The 19,262-nt window shown below is 45.9% G+C and overlaps 1 protein-coding gene across 1 annotated transcript in view; it reads left to right on the forward strand.

Annotated features, from left to right (window-relative positions):
- LOC141049766 (opsin-VA-like) overlaps nucleotides 1-19,262 on the forward strand; it is a 70,506-nt gene that overhangs the window by 11,967 nt on the left and 39,277 nt on the right. The window contains exon 2 of the mRNA XM_073546508.1: nucleotides 1,089-1,299. Coding sequence (XP_073402609.1) covers nucleotides 1,089-1,299 — 211 coding nt within the window. The remainder of the gene's footprint in view (nucleotides 1-1,088; nucleotides 1,300-19,262) is intronic.

Genomic DNA, 19,262 nt, shown 5'->3' on the forward strand with positions numbered 1-19,262 from the left:
CATCCTCTCACATTCATCCCCAATGCCCTGTACCTCCTCCCCCACAATACCCGCATCCTCTCACATTTACCCCGTGTTCTGTCACCCCTGCCTCACAATACCCCCATCCTCTCACATTCACCACCCAGTGCTCTGTCCCCCCTGCCTCACATTATCACCATCCTCTCACATTCACCCCCTGCGCTCTGTCAAATTTGCCTCACAATACCCCCATCCTCTCACATTCATCCCACAGTGACCTTGATATGCCTAACCTGAATGAATTTAATAAATTCCATCCCCACTTACCGATGAAGCTTGCAGGCAGTGACTGAGGCAGGACCAAGAAGTGTCCAGTGTATGCACACAGAGGGCACAAGGACCCAGTGTGGCTGAGACAACCAGAGCCTGCATGGCAGAAACTGTAGCTGCTGCCGGCCAGGAAACAGCTCCTCTGGTGAGACAGCAGCACTGTACACTGCACAGACAGGCTCTGCAACCTGCCGCTGTGCAGTCTGCCAGACAGGGAAGCCGGCATTGTGCTGCGCTCTCCCTGACACCTCAGATACTAGCCATGTCTTCCAGTGGGCCCCTGTATGTGACTGGGCCCAGGGCAACAGCCCCCTCTGCCGCCCCAGTAGCTATGCTACTGCCTAGAGCACCAAGATAAGACTCTGCCTACAGTCCTGCCCTGGAGCACGGGCATATCACTACCTGAAAACTGCTATCACTGATTACACAAGAACCACAAGACAGATTTCTTCACCCAGGTATCATTTTAATCAGTGTATCAGTGGTAAACTGACAGTGCCTGTAGTTTACTTGGCAAAATCGTGATGACAGGTTCGCTTTAAGTGTTTCAAAAAAGTTAAAAATAAAGTAACCATAATCTAACTGACCCATATTCTAAAACAGATAATTAATCCCGTATCGTAAAATAAATACATGCGGTGATACTAATGTCAAAATTGCTTTTTTTTCTTCATCCCTCCTACCAAAAATAGAATAAAAATGTATGGGGTATCTTATTGAAGGTCAATAAATGCTATTCAGAATTCTCATTGCTTATGAAGATTTTGAATCTCTTACATTTCTATCTTGCTTTTCAGGGATTGTAGCTTTGTGGTCCTTGTCGATCTTGGCCTTTGAGAGGTATGTCGTGATTTGCCGGCCGTTAGGAAATCTTCCTCTTCGTGGGAAACATTCAGCCATTGGTATCCTATTTGTATGGGTTTTCTCTTTTATTTGGACAATTCCTCCAACCATGGGATGGAGTAGCTACACAACAAGTAAAATTGGAACCACTTGTGAACCCAATTGGTAAGAAACTTTTCTTCTTTTTTTTGTTAAAACACATAATAGGAGACAAAATAACTTTTTTCATTGTACATATATCTGCTACAATGAGTTGTGCTCAATACGATTTATGCAAAGTTATGCATTGTTTCAATAAAATTTGCGTAAATCAAAAGTGCAAGTCAATATAAAAGACTTTGCAACACATCTTATTGGAGAAAATACCTTCTTTCTCCACTTATTAGCCACTTCTCCTTCCCTTGACTCCTAAGCTCAATTTTCACTCTGAAAAATGGCTAAAAACCTTTGTGTTTAAGTCAGGAAAAGACAGACTTCTAACTAACTGAGGAATCAAATTACAACTGCCAATTGAAGTCTATGTAGATGGTAGCAGGGATGAGAAGCCAGGAACAGTATGAAGAACAGTAGTAAAAAGACGCCCAGATGCTGCTGCTACTAATGTATTTTAGTAAATTGTTAAATGTTTTATCTTACCTCAGTGCTAGATTCACAGCTGCACTGCTCAATACTGCTATAGAATGTCTTATATGTCACTGCTCCTTCTGAACATTGTCTACACAGAGACAGGAGATCAGGAATCCTTGTGTCTGCTGTGTATGGGACACATCATAGCAGCTAGTCTCCTTAACTAGCTCAGAGACAACAGAAAATTAATAATAGAGGCTGTGGATAAGGATTTGGTACGACAAAAATACAGGATTTAACTCTTTTGCCCCAGAGCTTGTTTTCGCCTTCCTGACCACGCCAATTTTTTCAATTCTGACCAGTGTCACTAACTCTGGAACACTTCAATGTACCCCAGTGATTCTGACACTGTATTTTGACATATTGTACTTCATCTTGATGGTGAAGTTAGGTTGATAATCTTTGGCTTATTTGTGCAAATATCAGAATTTTGCGAAAAATTTAGAAAATTTCGCAATTTTCAAACTTTTAATTTTTACACCCTTAAACCAGATTGTTATATCACACAAAATAGATAATACATAACATTTACAACATGTCTAATTTACATGAGCATCATTTTGGAGCCATAATTTTATTTTGTTTAGAAGTTAGAAGGGTTAAAAGTTAATCGGCAATTTCTAATTTTTCCAGCAAAATTTGCAAAACCATTTTTTAAACACATTTGAAGAGACTTTAAAGGACCTATGTGACAAAAAATGCCCAAACATGATTCCATTCTTAACACTGCACCCATCAAAGACCTTCAGGTGCTTCACAGAGAATATGGAAGTCCCCACAAAAATTTTATTTTAACCTCAAATTTTGCATTTTCACTAGAGTAACATTAGAAAATGAACTGCAAAATTTGTTTTACAATTTATCTTGAGTACGCTGATATCTGATATGTGGTGGAAAACTACTGCTTGGGTGCATAACAGCGCTTGGAAGTGAAGGAACACAATTTGACTTTTGGAACACAAAATTGACTAGAAAAGTTTGTGGTAGCCATTTCATATTTGCAGAGCCCCTGATGTGCATAAACAGTAGAAAACCCCCAAAATGACCTCATTTTGGAAACTACACCTTCCTCCCCAGGAATTTATCTAGAAGTGTGATGAACACCTTAAACCCTCACATGCTTCAGAGAATTTTATAACGTTGCATCGTGAAAATTAAAAAATCACATTTGTCCTTCACAAATGTTGCTTTAGCGCCAAATTTTTTATTTTAACAAGGGTAACAGGAGAAAATGAATGATGCAATTTCTCCTGAATACGCCAAAACCTCATATGTAGTTTGGGTGCATGGTACGGCTTGGAAGGTATACCATTTTGGCTAGAATAGGTGACAGACGCCATGTCACATTTGAAGAGCCCCTGACATGCCAAAACAGAAACCCCCACAAGTGACCAATTTGGAAACTAGAACTCTCGATGTATACATCTAGGGGAGTAAAGAGTATTTTTAACTCTCAGGACATTTACAGAATTGTATAACATTGGGCTAAGTAAATTAAATATTACCATTTTTCCAATAAAATGTTGCTTTGGTCCCAATTGTCAAAAATTGTGTTAAGAGAATACGAACAGCACAATTTGTTACACAATTTTCCCTAAGTGCGCCAACAGCCCCATAAGTGGTCAAAAACTGCTTTTGAGGCACAGTGCAAAGCTCAGAAGGGAAGGCGTGCCATATTGCAGGGCAGATTTTACTGTTATGGTTTGCGGGGCCATGTCACATTGACAGAGCCCCTGAGGTGCAAGAACAGGAGAACCTCCCCTCCATAAATGATAGCATTTTACAAACTACATCTCTCAGTTCATTTAGGAGTGCAGTGATCATATTGACACTACAGGCGTGTCATAGAATTCTATACCATTGGGCGGTGAAAAAAATAATTACATTTTCACCATAAAAATTTGCTTTAGCCCCCAAATACTAAATGTTCACAATTTCACCAAAATTGGCACCAAAATTTGTTACACAATTTCATCTGAATGTGGAAATACCCAGTATGTGGCTGTACAGTACTTTTTGGCCACACGGAGAGCCTCGGGAGGGAAGGAGCGCTATTTGATTGTTGGTGAACAAATTTTCGTATAATAGTTTGCAGACTCCATGTACAGAGCCACAAAGTGCCAGAAGAGCAGAATACCCCCTCAAGTGACCCCATTTTGGAAATTGCACCCCTCTGGGAATTTATCTACAGGTGTAGTGACAATTATGACTCCATGGGTGTTTTCCAGAAACAAGCAGCAATGGATGTTGCTTAGTGAAAATTACAAATCTACCATTGTAGTACCCTGTACATTGAAGTATTCGTACATTGTAGAGCTCAGTACATTGCAGTGCCCATACATTGTGCCCAGCTCTTGCTTCTGGAGACATGCATCCCGTAAATTAAGTGGGCTCTCATTGCTACAGAAATGGACATTGACTGTAGTTTAGGCATGCTCTTGAGTATTCTCAGGGTGATACCTTTATTGGCTAACCAGAAAATAATATGTTTGCAAGCTTTCACAGAACAGTGGCTCCTTCTTCAGGCAAGATAACAAATGGATTAATAAGAAAAAAGCACAACATTTAAGGGATACTACAGTAGGATATTTGTTCATTAGCTGGGAGGTGTGTTGCCTCCTAAAGATGAGTCAAGGAAATCGAATTAGCATTTTCTTACAAATGGAGAGGCAGTTGAAATGATGTTCTTAGTTGTCTGAAGTCCTTCTGGTGGAAGTGTGAACTGTGTCCATGTAGTGAGTCATAAATCCAGGTGTTATATATTGAACAAATATCCTACTGTAGTATCCCTTAAATGTTGTGCTTTTTTCTTATTAATCCATTTGTTATCTTGCCTGAAGAAGGAGCTACTGTGCTCTGTAAGCTTGCAAACATATTATTTTCTGGTTAGCCAATAAAGGTATCACCCTAAGAATATTTTTGTCATCATTGAGCGGAAAAGTATTCACATCAATATCTTAAAGAAACTCAAAGGCTAAATTTTAAGATATCTGCATCAGGGGATCTCACTCTCAGAGGTTATGTGGATGCAGATTGGGCTGGAGATTCAAGTGATCAGAAATCAACAAGTGGTTACTTGTTCAAGTTAGAAGAAAATTCAATTTCTTGGTCCAGCAGAAAACAAGTGTCAGTCGCATTATCTTCTACAGAAGCAGAATATACAGTATGTCTGCTGCTTATGCAAATCAAGAAGTAATTTGATTGAAACAACTTTTGGAAGATTTCGGCAAGCTATTAGCTCAACCAACAGTTATCTATGAGGACAACCAAGGATGCATTAAACTTGTCAGCAGTGAGAATATTAGTGCAAGGACTAAGCACATTGATGTAAAACATCACCACTTACGTGACTTAGTGGAACGTGGTGTACTTCGAGTTTGTTTATTGCGAGTCTGACAAGATGATAGCCGATGGTATGACAAAGCCATTATCAAGAGCCACGTTTGTGGACTTCACAACTGCAATGGGACTAACAAGATAAGTAGTTGTTGAGTGGGGGTGTTGGAATATGTTTGCTGCAACAACTCCATTCCTGTCAATGAGTGTTTAGTTGCTAGATTTGTGTGCTGTTTATAAAGTTAGAGCAAAAAAAAAACTCCCAGAGGCTCACACAGGGAGAGCCTGTGACTGTATTTCCAGTTTTCCTGTGTCTGTGTATGAAAGAAGCAGCCTGCTGTAGATGCTGCACAGATAGAGACACACAAATGATTTATTTGTGATCTATTAAGCTTATCACATATTGCTCCTGAATAAAGAAGCTCTGTTGTCACACGCTTGGAGAGTATCCTGAATAATCCACTGCCAACAATTATAGAGGAATGACTGGCAAAAAATGTATCTCATTAAGAATCCTACAATTGTTTCATATCTCGCAGGTTTTAAAATATCCCTGGTTGAGAAAACCTATTCTAATTTCATTTGTTTTTATGTAGTGTCTCATTCATCATCAGCATTTTAGACAAATAGTTCTAAATTCAGAATGACCAGTTTATAATTGGCACTGTTGGGGCTACATTGTACTGAATATGTTTATCATGTATGATAGGCTTTGAGAGTCTTTAAGGGGGTGTCCACGATTCCAGAAACAGCATCACATGTTCTTAAAGGCCCCCATACCCATTAGAATAATGTCGTCCAAACCCCACTAAATATCGAGATATTTGTCTGCCGTGTTAATGTATATGGGGTGCCAGACAACTGATCGTCGGGAGTAGAGTTGAGCGAAACGGGTCGGTCATATTCAAAAGTCGCCGACTTTCGCTGAAGTCGGGTTTCATGAAACGAAACTCGACCATAGCGTGAGGTCGGCCACGAGGTCAGCGACCAGAGCGCCAAAGTCGCGTTTCAAAAGATGCTTCCAGCGCCCTTTTTCAGCCAATGATGGAGGACGCACACTGTGGGCAATGCGATGACATAGGCATCGGTCACCACCATCTTTGAGAAGGGCATGCAAGTGATTGGCTGGCTTTGTGTGGCGTCACAGGGGCTATAAAAGGGCGTGAACGCCGACCGCCATCTTACTAGCATAGGGAGAGCTGCTGCTGCTGCTGATTCTGTAGGGAGAGCGTTAGGCAGGGAAGAAGAACCAAAAAACTGCTTCTGCTGTTAGCGATTTCCACTTACAACACAACACTTTGTGTGCAGTGACAGGGGAGGCTATATTTTTGTGCATCAGCTCTGTTGGTTATTAGGCTGCCTTATAAGGCTCCCTGATAGCTGCATTGCTGTTTGCACACTGCTGTGCAAACTGCTTTTTTAAAAGCAAAAATACTTTTCTTCCTCTTTTCTGCACAGTTACCAAGGGTTCATTTTTCCATCCTTTTGTGTGTGCACTGTGCAGCAGTCTTGCTTATTAGGCTGCCTGCGTCCATACTTGGACTGAAAGCATCATTGTCAGCGTCCTCAAATCTATAGTGAGATCCAAAATCTCACCAATCCTATAGACACCCTCCACCTTGTCATACACGATCCAATTTCAGCCTGTTACATTGAGGTGTAATCTCTCCTGGGCCAGAGACAATAGTTCTGCGTCCTCAAATCTATAGTGAGATCCAAAATCTCACCAATCCTATAGACACCCTCCACCTTGCCATTTACCATCCAATTTCAGCCTGTTACACTGAGGTGTAATCTCTACTGGGCCAGAGACAATAGTTCTGCGTCCTCAAATCTATAGTGAGATTCATATTCTCACCAATCCTATAGACACCCTACACCTTGTCATACACCATCCAATTTCAGTCTGTTACATTGAGGTGCAATCTCTACTGGGCCAGAGACAATAGTTCTGCGTCCTCAAATCTATAGTGAGATCCAAATTCTCACCAATCCTATAGACACCCTCCACCTTGTCATACACCATCCAATTTCAGCCTGTTACATTGAGGTGTAATCTCTCCTGGCCAGAGACAATAGTTCTGCGTCCTCAAATCTATAGTGAGATTCAAAATCTCACCAAACCTATAGACACTCTCCACCTTGTCATTCACCATCCAATTTCAGCCTGTTACATTGAGGTGTAATCTCTCCTGGGCCTGAGACAATAGTTCTGCGTCCTCAAATCTATAGTGAGATTCAAATTCTCACCAATCCTATAGACACCCTACACCTTGTCATACACCATCCAATTTCAGTCTGTTACATTGAGGTGTAATCTCTACTGGGCCAGAGACAATAGTTCTGCGTCCTCAAATCTATAGTGAGATTCAAAATCTCACCAATAGTAAATACAGCTTCTACCTTGTTTTACAGTACCATATAGCTGGTGGTATTTTGGGTACATTTTCACAAAAATGAGCAAGTATGGTGGAAGACACCATGGAAGTGGGCGGGGGTTGCCAACTGGTCCCGTTGGTGGTGGTGGTGTTGCATCTGTTGGTAGTGGCAAAAGCACAATAGCACCTAAGGCAGGAGGTGTTGGCTCCACAAGGCCTCGAAGGTTCTCTTTTCTGGGAGTAGGTAAACCACTTTTAAAACCGGAGCTTCAGGAACAAGCTTTGGCTTACATTGCTGACACAGCCTCCAGCTCTCTCGCCTCCTCTTCTGAAGTTTCAAAAAATAAAAGCACTGAGTCATCATTGGAGACTCCTGGTCAGGAACAACACCTTTCCTTGTGTCCTTCACCCCTACCAAAAGTGAAGGATGTGGCAGGCCACACTACCGATTACTCCATGGAGCTCTTTTCACATACCATGCCTGGGTTAGCAAGTCAAATCGTGAATTACCCAGGCCAAGATGAATCTGACATGGAGTGCACTGATGCACAGCCACTGCTAGATTTTTCTGCTGGTACATTCAATCAGAGCACTACATTGTCCTCGCAGTGTACTGAGCCAGAATCTGACCCTGATGAAACTCAGGTGCCCCTTCCCGCATACTATAGCACCTTACAAAGAGGAAGGTGCACATGAAATTGAAGAGGAGGTGATGGATGACCCAGTTGTTGACTCAGATTGACATCCATTGGGGGAAGAGGGTGCCGCTGCCAATAGCTCAGAAGAGGAGGAGGAGGATCCGCAGCAGGCAACGATATTGCAACAACTGTTATCTGGCATGACCGTAGCAGTCCAAAAATGTGTTACAAAAACCAAAAGAGTTGCAGGACAGCTTGGCCAGATGGTCAAATTAGCACAGCATGCAAGGTCTCAAAATGTCTTCCATAGTAGGAAGAGTGCAGTGTGGCTTTTTTTTAACAAAATCCTAATGATCAGGCAAAAGTTATCTGTAAGAAGTGCGCAAAGACCTTTAGCCGAGGGAAAAATCTGAGAAATTTGAATACCAGTTGCATGCTTAGACATTTAACCACCATGCACTTGCAAGCGTGGACTTTCTACCAAACCTTACGTACCACATGTGCACCTGCTCTGAATGAAGGTAGTCAGCAACGCTATATCGCTTCCCCCACTGTAAGCCCACCGGTTAGCATACCACCAGCAGCAAATGTCGAGGTGTCGTCGCAAGGCCAAAGCAGTCATGGAATCACAATGTTATTGCTAGGAAAGACTGAATCTAGGCCATCAGCAACACCACCAACACCATCACCATCACCTACCCTCTCTCAGTCCGCCATGTCCACCGCTAGTTCCACCATATGCAGCTCTCAAGTCCAGCTCACCCTACCAGAGACTCTGAGTAGGACAAGAAAGTACTCATCCTCTCATCCGCGTTCACTGGCTTTGAACGCCCACATTGCCAAACTAATCTCGATAGAGATGATGCCCTACCGGTTGGATGAAAGCAAAGCTTTGCACGAGCTCATGGCCTACGCAGTACCACACTATGACCTACCCAGTTGGCACTTCTTTTCGCGAAAAGCCATCCCAGCTCTCCACGTGCATGTGAAAGACCGCATTGTCCATGCACTCAAGCAATCAGTGAGTGGAAAGGTGCACCTCACAAAAGATGCATGGTCCAGTAGGCATGGCCAGGGCCGTTACGTGTCCATCACTGCGCACTGGGTGAATGTGGTGGATGCAGGGTCCACAGGGGACAGCAGCGGTGGGACAGTGCTGCCTAGCCCACGGTATTGGAAACAGTTGGCTGTAGGCGTTTGACCCTCCTCCTCCTCCAGAAGCGAAAGCTCGTCCACAGAGCGCAGTCGCATGAGCACTCCATCCGCAGCTGCCAGTGTTGCACACGAGGTGTCCCACTATCGAACAGCTAGTGGTAAGCGTCAGCAGGCTGTGTTGAAGATGATGTGTTTCGGCGACAACAGACACACCGCGGAGGTACTGGCCGACTACTTGCAGCGACAAACTGAGTCATGGCTGGGCAGTCTACATCTTGAGGCAGGCCAGGTAGTTAGTGATAACGGCCGGCCGGAAATTTGTGGCAGCCATAGCCCTTTCAAAACTCAGACACATACCTTGCCTGGCTCACACCTTTAACCTGGTGGTGCAGTGCTTCCTCAATAATTATCCGGAGTTAACACCCCTGCTCCATAAGGTGCGAAGACTGTGCTCGCACATCTGCCGGTCGCCAGTACACTCCAGTCGTATGCAGAAACTGCAGCGATTGCTCCACCTTCCCAAGCACCGCCTAATTATCGACGTTGCAACAAGGTGGAACTCCACCCTGCACATGGTTCAGAGGCTGTGCAAACAGAGGCAGGCTGTAATTCATTTGTGGGAGGATACACGGGCAGGCAGTTTGCAGGCAGACATGGAGTTGTCTGGTGTGCAGTGGTCGAAGCTGAAAAACCTCTGTAAAGTCCTTCAGTGTTTTGAGGAATGCACACGGCTGGTAAGCGCAGACGACGCCATCATAAGCATGAGAATCCCACTTATGCGTCTGCTCATGCAAACTTTGACGCACATTAAGGAGCAGGCGTCTGCAGCCGAGGAGGAAGAGGAGGAGGGAAGCCTTGATGACAGTCAGCCATTTTCTGGTCAGGGAAGTCTCATGGACGAGGTGGAGGAAGAGGAGGAGGAGGAGGATGATGATGGGGATGATTATTTTGGGGAGGAGGATGTTTCTCAGGGGGCAAGAAAAAATGTTGGCATGGCAAGGTCAGGTACAGGGTTTGTGCATGACTGGAGGGATGTGGATTTGCCAGAAAGTGCTCCTCCACCCAGCACTCGCAGTGCATCATTGACACCTGGAACATTGGCCCACATGTCTGATTATGCCTTGCAGATCCTAAAAAGGGACCCCCGCATTGCCAAAATGATGAACGATGACGACTACTGGTTGGCCAGCATCCTGGATCCACGCTATAAAGGCAAATTACAAAACATCATGCCACAGGAGAACCTAGAGCTAATATTGGCTAATAAACAAGCAACTCTGGTAAACCGTTTGTTTGAGGCATTCCCAGCACACAGCGGCCGTGATGTTTTTCCAACAAGCCGTAGGTGGCAACATGGAAGAGGTGTTCGTGGTGCACACAGCCGAAGTGGCGTTGGACACAGCGGTTTCATTACCATGTTGTGGACTGATTTTTCAAGTACCGCTCACACGACTGGTATTACTGCTTCGATCGAAAGTGACAGGAGACAGAAGTTGTCAACTATGGTAACAAACTACTTCTCCTCCCATATCGATGTTCTCCCTCACCGGTCATTCCCCTTTGACTATTGGGCCAGTAAACTTGACACCTGGCCTGAATTGGCACAATATGCCTTACAGCAGCTCGCTTGCCCTGCTGCTAGTGTGTTATCTGAATGAGTCTTCAGTGCTGCTGGATCAATCCTGACAGAAAAAAGGACCCGTCTGTCGACCCAAAATGTTGATGATCTAACCTTCATTAAAATGAATCATGCATGGGTTTCAAAGGATTTTGTCCCACCCTCCACTGCTGACACGTAGGTTGCCAGAAAAATGGCTTGATTTTGTCCTCCTCTTCCGCAGACTTCTCCAATTACTCCATTCGCAGCTGCTGAATGTCCAACATCAACATATGCCAATTTTTCCACCTCCCTAACTGGGCTGCCTCCCCCCACAGGGCCGGGGTCACCACCTGGCGCACGCACCCGTGCGAGTGCCGTTGCCCTGGACAGGTGGGTGGGCACACTGTTTAGCAATGGCACTGGCACAAGGTCCCTCATAGTAGAATCAAGTGTCTCTGACGGTGAGGGTGCACACCCGCCGTCAGACACACCGGCGTACTATGAGGGGCCCTGTGCCAGTGCCGTCGCCAACGAGTGGGCCCCCCCTGCTTGCTCAGGATCACAGCACTTGTAAAGTTGAAATATTTACCTCTCCCTGCTCCACCGCCGTGACGTCTTCCGCGTTTCCTGATAGTGATATTCTGGTCAGAGAACGCGATGACATCACGTCTCTAGCCCTCTGCCTAAACAGTCCAAGTGCAGTGAGATGGAAGATGGGGACGACGAGGAGTCCAGACTAGCACAGGGATTCCTAGCGAGGAGACTTATTTATTTGTTTTCAATGTTGGGACAGCTATTTTTGGGGAGCACTATACTCTGGAGAATGATATATGAGGCCCACCATACACTGGAGCATTCCAAAGGTGGACATCAGACACTGGAGCAGCATTTCCAGGGCCCATTAGGCACTGGAGCATTAGAAATGGGGCCCATTATATATGGAGCATTATTTGGGCCCATAACACAGTGGAGCTTCATCCATGGGGACCAACATATACTGTAGCATTATGTGGAGCTCATCATATACTGTATGGAACATTATATGGGACCAATGATTCTGTATGGAGAAATATATGGGCCTCATTACTCTGTATAGCGCACTATGCGGTGGTCATAATGCTGTATGGAGTAATATACTGTCTGTTTTTGGAGCTATTGGAGAATTTAAAATGGATATCAGTCATGTGATGTAAGAAATGAAGTATTTTTCATTGTACTATACCGCTATTTCTCTGCCGTATCAGAGGATCATGAATTGTGGCATGTGTTAAAGGAGCCCATTGACACTCTTTGGCCCTGGGCCCACGAAATTCTGGAGCCAGCCCAACCCCCCCCCCCACAACTTTAGCCAAATAACCCCCAGTTTTCAATGCCTAACTATTATTATAAAGTAAATTAAGGTTGACAAGCTTAAGTAATAAGAATTGATGTTTTTGGCATTAAAATGGGCACTGTAGGTGTGTTTCCTGTCCTCCACTCACTGCCGACCTTTCTTCCCCATTGACTTGCATTGGGTTTCGTGTTTCAGTCTGCCTTTGACTTTTCACGATAATCGTCCGATTTCGTTCGACCCGACTTTTGTTTCATGAATCCCGACTCGACCCGAAAAAAGGCAAAGTCGCTCATCTCTAGTCGGGAGAGATGTTGATCAAGTATGCCTAATTTTAAACTGGCAATTACTTTGCTTTCCCGGAGAAAAGCCACCGGCAGAGATCCCTGTCAACGGCTTTCTTATAGCGAGCACAGGAGTGCTCGGCCGGTGAGCGTTCCTGAGTGTGGGAAAGACCGTATTAATGACTGTAATTGTAATATGAGACAAAATAGAAACAAAGTAAATGAAAAGATAACGGGAGGATTTGCTTTTTTTCCCAGCATTTTCTGTGAATATTTTGCCGTTAAATAGAAATACCATTCACCCAAATGTAACGAGCATGTTAATAGAGATGTTGGGGCTGATAGTTACAAGCCAAATCATCTATTTATGTCTATAACTATTTAGTGCCTGTGGCCAGCTGTAGGCACAGCATGTAAACGGAAGGTGACCCTTTCTTCATTATCCATCCAACAATTCTTGGCTAACATCTGACTTACACTGTATATTGCCACAAATTAGTAAAAGAAATAGTTTTGCAGCTCCCTAGATTTTTCTGTCTCAAATTTAATTTTTTTTTTAATTTTGTGAACTGGTAATAATACTGGAAATACATCATAGATGACCTTCATGGATGGAAATTGTGTGACAAAGCGTCTTCTATCATCAGGAGAGATAATTAGTGTTAGGAGGCCATGTGTAGCCATAAATATTAAGAACCAAGTCTTAAAATACCCTCCCTACAGGTGCTGCTAGAACAGAATGAACTAATTAATAATTGAGAAAAAGTTCTGCCAGAACCCTTGAAAAAGTTACCCATCGTGTATAGAGCAACTATATTGTAATAGCCAATGCACTTCAACCTCTTTTAATGAGCAATGTGATTATATATATCTATCAATCATATCTTTAAAAACACCGACGGGTGACGCGAATAACAGTGAATATTTCATTATAATGACACCTCAAGGAGTGGGATACATTAAATAGTAGTGTTGAGCGAAACGGGTCGAAAAAATTCAAAAGTCGCCAACTTTTGGCAAAGTCGGGTTTCATGAAACGAAACCCGACCCTAGGATGAGGTCGGCCACGCGGTCGGCGACTTACGCGCCAAAGTCGCGTTTCAAAAGTTTGTTTTGCGCTCTTTTTCAGCCAATCAGGATCCACGGACACTGTGGGCAACGTGATGACATAGGCACGGGTCACCACCATCTTTCAGAAGGGCATGCAAGTGATTGGCTTGCTTTGGTGGGCGTCACAGGGGGTATAAAAGGGCGTGCACGCCGACCGCCATCTTACTTCTGCCGATCTTAGTATAGGGAGAGGTTGCTGCTGATTCTGTAGGGAGAGCATTAGGCAGGGAAGAAGACAAAAAAACTGCTTCTGCTGCTAGCGATTTGGCCTGCACAACACACCAGTCACTGTGTGTGCAGTGCAAGGGGAGGCTATATAGTGGTGTATCAGTGGTGTTGGTTGTTGGGCTGCCTTCTAAGGCTTCCTGACATTCCTGCATTGCTGTTTACCCACTGCTCCGCAAACTGCTTTTTTAAAAGCAATCCAATCTCCCTTATCCTCTAGTCACTTTGGTCACAGCTGTGCCATCGAGCCTGTCACATAGCGCTCAGATATCAGTGGACCTCACACAATCCAAAAGTGTCCATCCAGTGTCCAAAAGTGTGTGCAGAGATTCAAAATCTCCCTTATCCTCTAGTCACTTTGGTCACAGCTGTGCCATCGAGCCTGTCACATAGCGCTCAGATATCAGTGGGCCTCACACAATCCAAAAGTGTCCAGTGTCCAAAAGTGTGTGCAGAGATTCAAAATCTCCCTTATCCTCTAGTCACTTTGGTCACAGCTGTGCCATCGAGCCTGTCACATAGCGCTCAGATATCAGTGGGCCTCACACAATCCAAAAGTGTCCATCCAGTGTCCAAAAGTGTGTGCAGAGATTCAAAATCTCCCTTATCCTCTAGTCACTTTGGTCACAGCTGTGCCATCGAGCCTGTCACATAGCGCTCAGATATCAGTGGGCCTCACACAATCCAAAAGTGTCCATCCAGTGTCCAAAAGTGTGTGCAGAGATTCAAAATCTCCCTTATCCTCTAGTCACTTTGGTCACAGCTGTGCCATCGAGCCTGTCACATAGCGCTCAGATATCAGTGGGCCTCACACAATCCAAAAGTGTCCATCCAGTGTCCAAAAGTGTGTGCAGAGATTCAAAATCTCCCTTATCCTCTAGTCACTTTGGTCACAGCTGTGCCATCGAGCCTGTCACATAGCGCTCAGATATCAGTGGGCCTCACACAATCCAAAAGTGTTCCATCCAGTGTCCAAAAGTGTGTGCAGAGATTCAAAATCTCCCTTATCCTCTAGTCACTTTGGTCACAGCTGTGCCATCGAGCCTGTCACATAGCGCTCAGATATCAGTGGGCCTCACACAATCCAAAAGTGTCCAGTGTCCAAAAGTGTGTGCAGAGATTCAAAATCTCCCTTATCCTCTAGTCACTTTGGTCACAGCTGTGCCATCGAGCCTGTCACATAGCGCTCAGATATCAGTGGGCCTCACACAATCCAAAAGTGTCCATCCAGTGTCCAAAAGTGTGTGCAGAGATTCAAAATCTCCCTTATCCTCTAGTCACTTTGGTCACAGCTGTGCCATCGAGAATGTCACATAGCGCTCAGATATCAGTGGGCCTCACACAATCCAAAAGTGTCCAGTGTCCAAAAGTGTGTGCAGAGATTCAAAATCTCCCTTATCCTCTAGTCACTTTGGTCACAGCTGTGCCATCGAGCCTGTCACATAGCGCTCAGATATCAGTGGGCCTCACACAATCCAAAAGTGTCCATCCAGTGTCCAAAAGTGTGTGCAGAGATTCAAAATCTCCCTTATCCTCTAGTCACTTTGGTCACAGCTGTGCCATCGAGCCTGTCACATAGCGCTCAGATATCAGTGGGCCTCACACAATCCAAAAGTGTCCATCCAGTGTCCAAAAGTGTGTGCAGAGATTCAAAATCTCCCAGAGCATCAGGAAAAAGTTTTGTCTTACATTGCTGACTCAGCCTCCAGCTCTATCGCCTCCTCTTCTTCAGTTGTAAAAAGTAAAAGCACTGAGTCGTCATTGGAGGCTCATGTTCATGAACCACACCTTTCCTTGTGTCCTTCACCCCAACCAAGATTGAAGGATGACGCAGGCCATACTACTGATTACTCCATGGAGCTGTTTTCACATACCATGCCTGGATTATCAAGTGAAATGGTGAATTACCCAGGCCAAGATGAATCTGACATGGAGTGCACTGATGCACAGCCGCTGATGGATGATTCTGCTGGTACATTCACTCAGAGCACTACATTGTCCTCGCAGTGTACAGAGCCAGATTCTGACCCTGATGAGACTCAGGTGCCCCTTCCCGCACACTATACCACCATACACGGTGACACAGAGGAAGGTGCACATGACATAGAAGAGGAGGTGATGGATGACCCAGTTGTTGACCCAGATTGGCATCCATTGGGGGAAGAGGGTGCTGCTTCCAATAGCTCAGATGAGGAGCATCCACAGCAGACATCGACATCGCAACAGCTGTTATCTGGCAGGCCCGGAGCACTCCAAAGACAGGTTCCAAACATCAAAAGAGTTGCTGGACAGCTTGTCCAGAGGGTCAAAAGATCACAGCGTGCTAGGCCGCAAAATGTCTGACAAAGTAGGAAGAGTGCAGTGTGGCACTTTTTTGACCAAAATCCTCATGATCAGGCCAAGGTTATCTGTAAGAAGTGCGCAAAGACCTTTAGCCGAGGGAAAAATCTGAAAAATTTGAATACCAGTTGCATGCTTAGACATTTAACCAGCATGCACTTGCAAGCGTGGACACAACACCAAACCTCAAGTGCCACATGTGCAACTGATCACAACGAAGGTAGTCAGCAACGCTACATTGTTTCCCCCACTGTAAGCCCACCGGTTAGCACAGCAGCAAATGTTGAGGTGTCGTTGCAAGACCACAGCAGTCAGGGAATCCCACTGTTATATCAACGAAAGACTGATTCTAGGCCATCAGAAAGAACACCAACTCCATCACCATCATCAACCCTCTCTCAGTCCGCCCTGTCCACCGCTACTTCCACCATATGCAGCTCTCAAGTCCAGCTCACCCTCCCAGACACTATGAGTAGGTCAAGAAAGTACTCAGTCTCTCATCCGCGTACACTGGGTTTGAACGCCCACATTGCCAAACTAATCTCGTTTGAGATGATGCCCTTTCGGTTGGTGGAAAGCACAGCTTTCCACGAACTCATGGCCTATGCAGTACCACGCTATGACCTACCCAGTTGCCACTTCTTCTCTCGCAAAGCCATCCCAGCCCTCCACCATCATGTGAAAGACCGCATTGTCCATGCACTCAAGCAGTCAGTGAGCGGAAAGGTGCACCTCACAACTGATGCATGGTCCAGTCGGCATGGCCAGGGCCGTTACGTGTCCATCACTGCGCACTGGGTTAATGTGGTGGATGCAGGGTCCACAGGGGACAGCGGTGGTGGGACAGTGCTGCCTAGCCCACGGTATAGGAAACAGTTGGCTGTAGGCGTTCGACCCTCCTCCTCCTCCTCCAGAAGCGAAAGCTCGTCCACAGAGCGCAGTCGTACGAGCACTCCATCTGCAGCTGCCACTGTTGCACACGATGTGTCCCCCTATCGAGCCGCTAGTGGAAAGCGTCAGCAGGCTGTGTTGCAGATGATGTGTTTGGGCGACAGACACTCCGCCGAGGTGCTGGCCGAGTACTTGAAGCGACAAACTGAGTCATGGCTGGGCAGTGTACATCTTGAGGCAGGCAAGGTAGTTAGTGATAACGGCCGTAATTTTGTGGCAGCCATAGCCCTTTCAAAACTCAGCCACATACCTTGCTTGGCTCACACCTTGAACCTGGTGGTGCAGTGCTTCCTCAAAAATTATCCGGAGTTAACAGCCCTGCTCCATAAGGTGTGAAGACTGTGCGCGCACATCCGCCGGTCGCCTGTACACTCCGTTCGTATGCAGAAGCTGCAGCGATTGCTCCACCTTCCCAACCACCGCCTCATTATCGACATTGCAACAAGGTGGAACTCCACCCTGCACATGGTGGAGCGGCTGTGCGAGCAGAGGCAGGCCATAATGCATTTGTGGGAGGATACACGGCCAGGCACTTTGAGAGCAGACATGGAGTTGACAGGTGTGCAGTGGTCGAAGCTGAAAGACCTTTGTAAAGTCCTTCAGTGTTTTGAGGAATGCACACGGCTGGTAAGCGCAGACGACGCCATCATAAGCATGAGCATCCCACTTATGCGTCTGCTCATGCAAACTTTGACGCACCTTAAGGAGCAGGCGTCTGCAGCCAATGTTGATGAGGAGGAAGAGGAGGACGGAATCCTTGATGACATTCAGCCATTGTCTGCTCAGGGACCTCTCCTGGACGAGGTGGAGGAAGAAGAGGAGGAGGAGGATGATGATGGGGATGATTACTTAGGGGAGGAGGTTGCATCTCGTGGGGCAAGTGAAAATGTTGGCGTGGCAAGGTCTGGTACTGGGTTTGTGCGTGACTGGAGGGATGTGGATTTGCCAGAAAGTGCTCCTCCACCCAGCACTCGCAGTGCATCATTGACACCGGGAACATTGGCCCACATGTCAGATTATGCCTTGCGGATCCTAAAAAGGGACCCCCGCATTGCCAAAATGATGAACGATGACGACTACTGGTTGGCCAGCATCCTGGATCCACGCTATAAAGGCAAATTACAAAACATCATGCCACAGGAGAACCTTGACCTAATATTGGCTAATAAACAAGCAACTCTGGTAAATCGGTTGCTTGAGGCATTCCCAGCACACAGCAGCGGTGATGGTTCTCACACGAGCCATACGGGCCGGGGGCAGCTTGGCAGAGGTGTTCGTGGTGCACACAGCAGAAGTGGCGTTGGAGACAGGGGTTTCATGACAATGTTGTGGACTGATTTTTCAAATACCGCTCACACAACTGGTAATACTGCATCGATGGAAAGTGACAGGAGACAGCAGTTGTCAACTATGGTTACAAACTACTTTTCCTCCCATATCGATGTTCTCCCACACAGGTCATTCCCCTTTGACTATTGGGCCGCTAAACTGGACACCTGGCCTGAATTGGCCCAATATGCCTTACAGGAGCTCGCTTGCCCAGCTGCAAGTGTGCTATCGGAAAGATTCTTCAGTGCAGCTGGATCAATCCTGACAGAAAAAAGGACCCGTCTGTCAACCCAAAATGTGGATGATCTAACCTTCATTAAAATGAACCACGCATGGGTTTCCAAGGATTTTGTCCCACATTCCCCTGATGACACATAGGGTGACAGAAAAATGGCTTGCTTTGGTCCACCTCTTCCTGGTACTTCACCTATTTCGCCTTTTGCATCAGCTGAATGTCCAACATCAACATATGCCACTTTCTAAAACTCCCTAACTGTGCTGCCTCCCCCCCCATGGCCGGGGTCACCACCTAGCGCACGACACCGTGCGAGTGCCGTTGCCCTGGACAGGTGGGTAGGCCGACTCTTCGGCGCGGGCACTGGCACAGGGTCCCTCATAGTGCAATCAAGTGTCTCTGACGGTGGTGGTGCACACCCGCCGTCAGACACACCGCTGTACTATGAGGGTCCCAGTGCCAGTACCGACGCCCACGAGTGGGCCCCCCTTGCTTGGGCAGGGCCCCAGCATTTGCAATCTTTACCTCTCCCTGCTCCTCCGCTGTGTAATCTGGGCCGTCAAATCCATACTGTGCCTGACACCGTCTGA

Source organism: Dendrobates tinctorius, unplaced genomic scaffold (genome assembly GCF_039654945.1).
Source record: "Dendrobates tinctorius isolate UK_male_01 unplaced genomic scaffold, ASM3965494v1 ptg000147l, whole genome shotgun sequence".
In the NCBI taxonomy this organism is placed as follows: domain Eukaryota; kingdom Metazoa; phylum Chordata; class Amphibia; order Anura; family Dendrobatidae; genus Dendrobates; species Dendrobates tinctorius.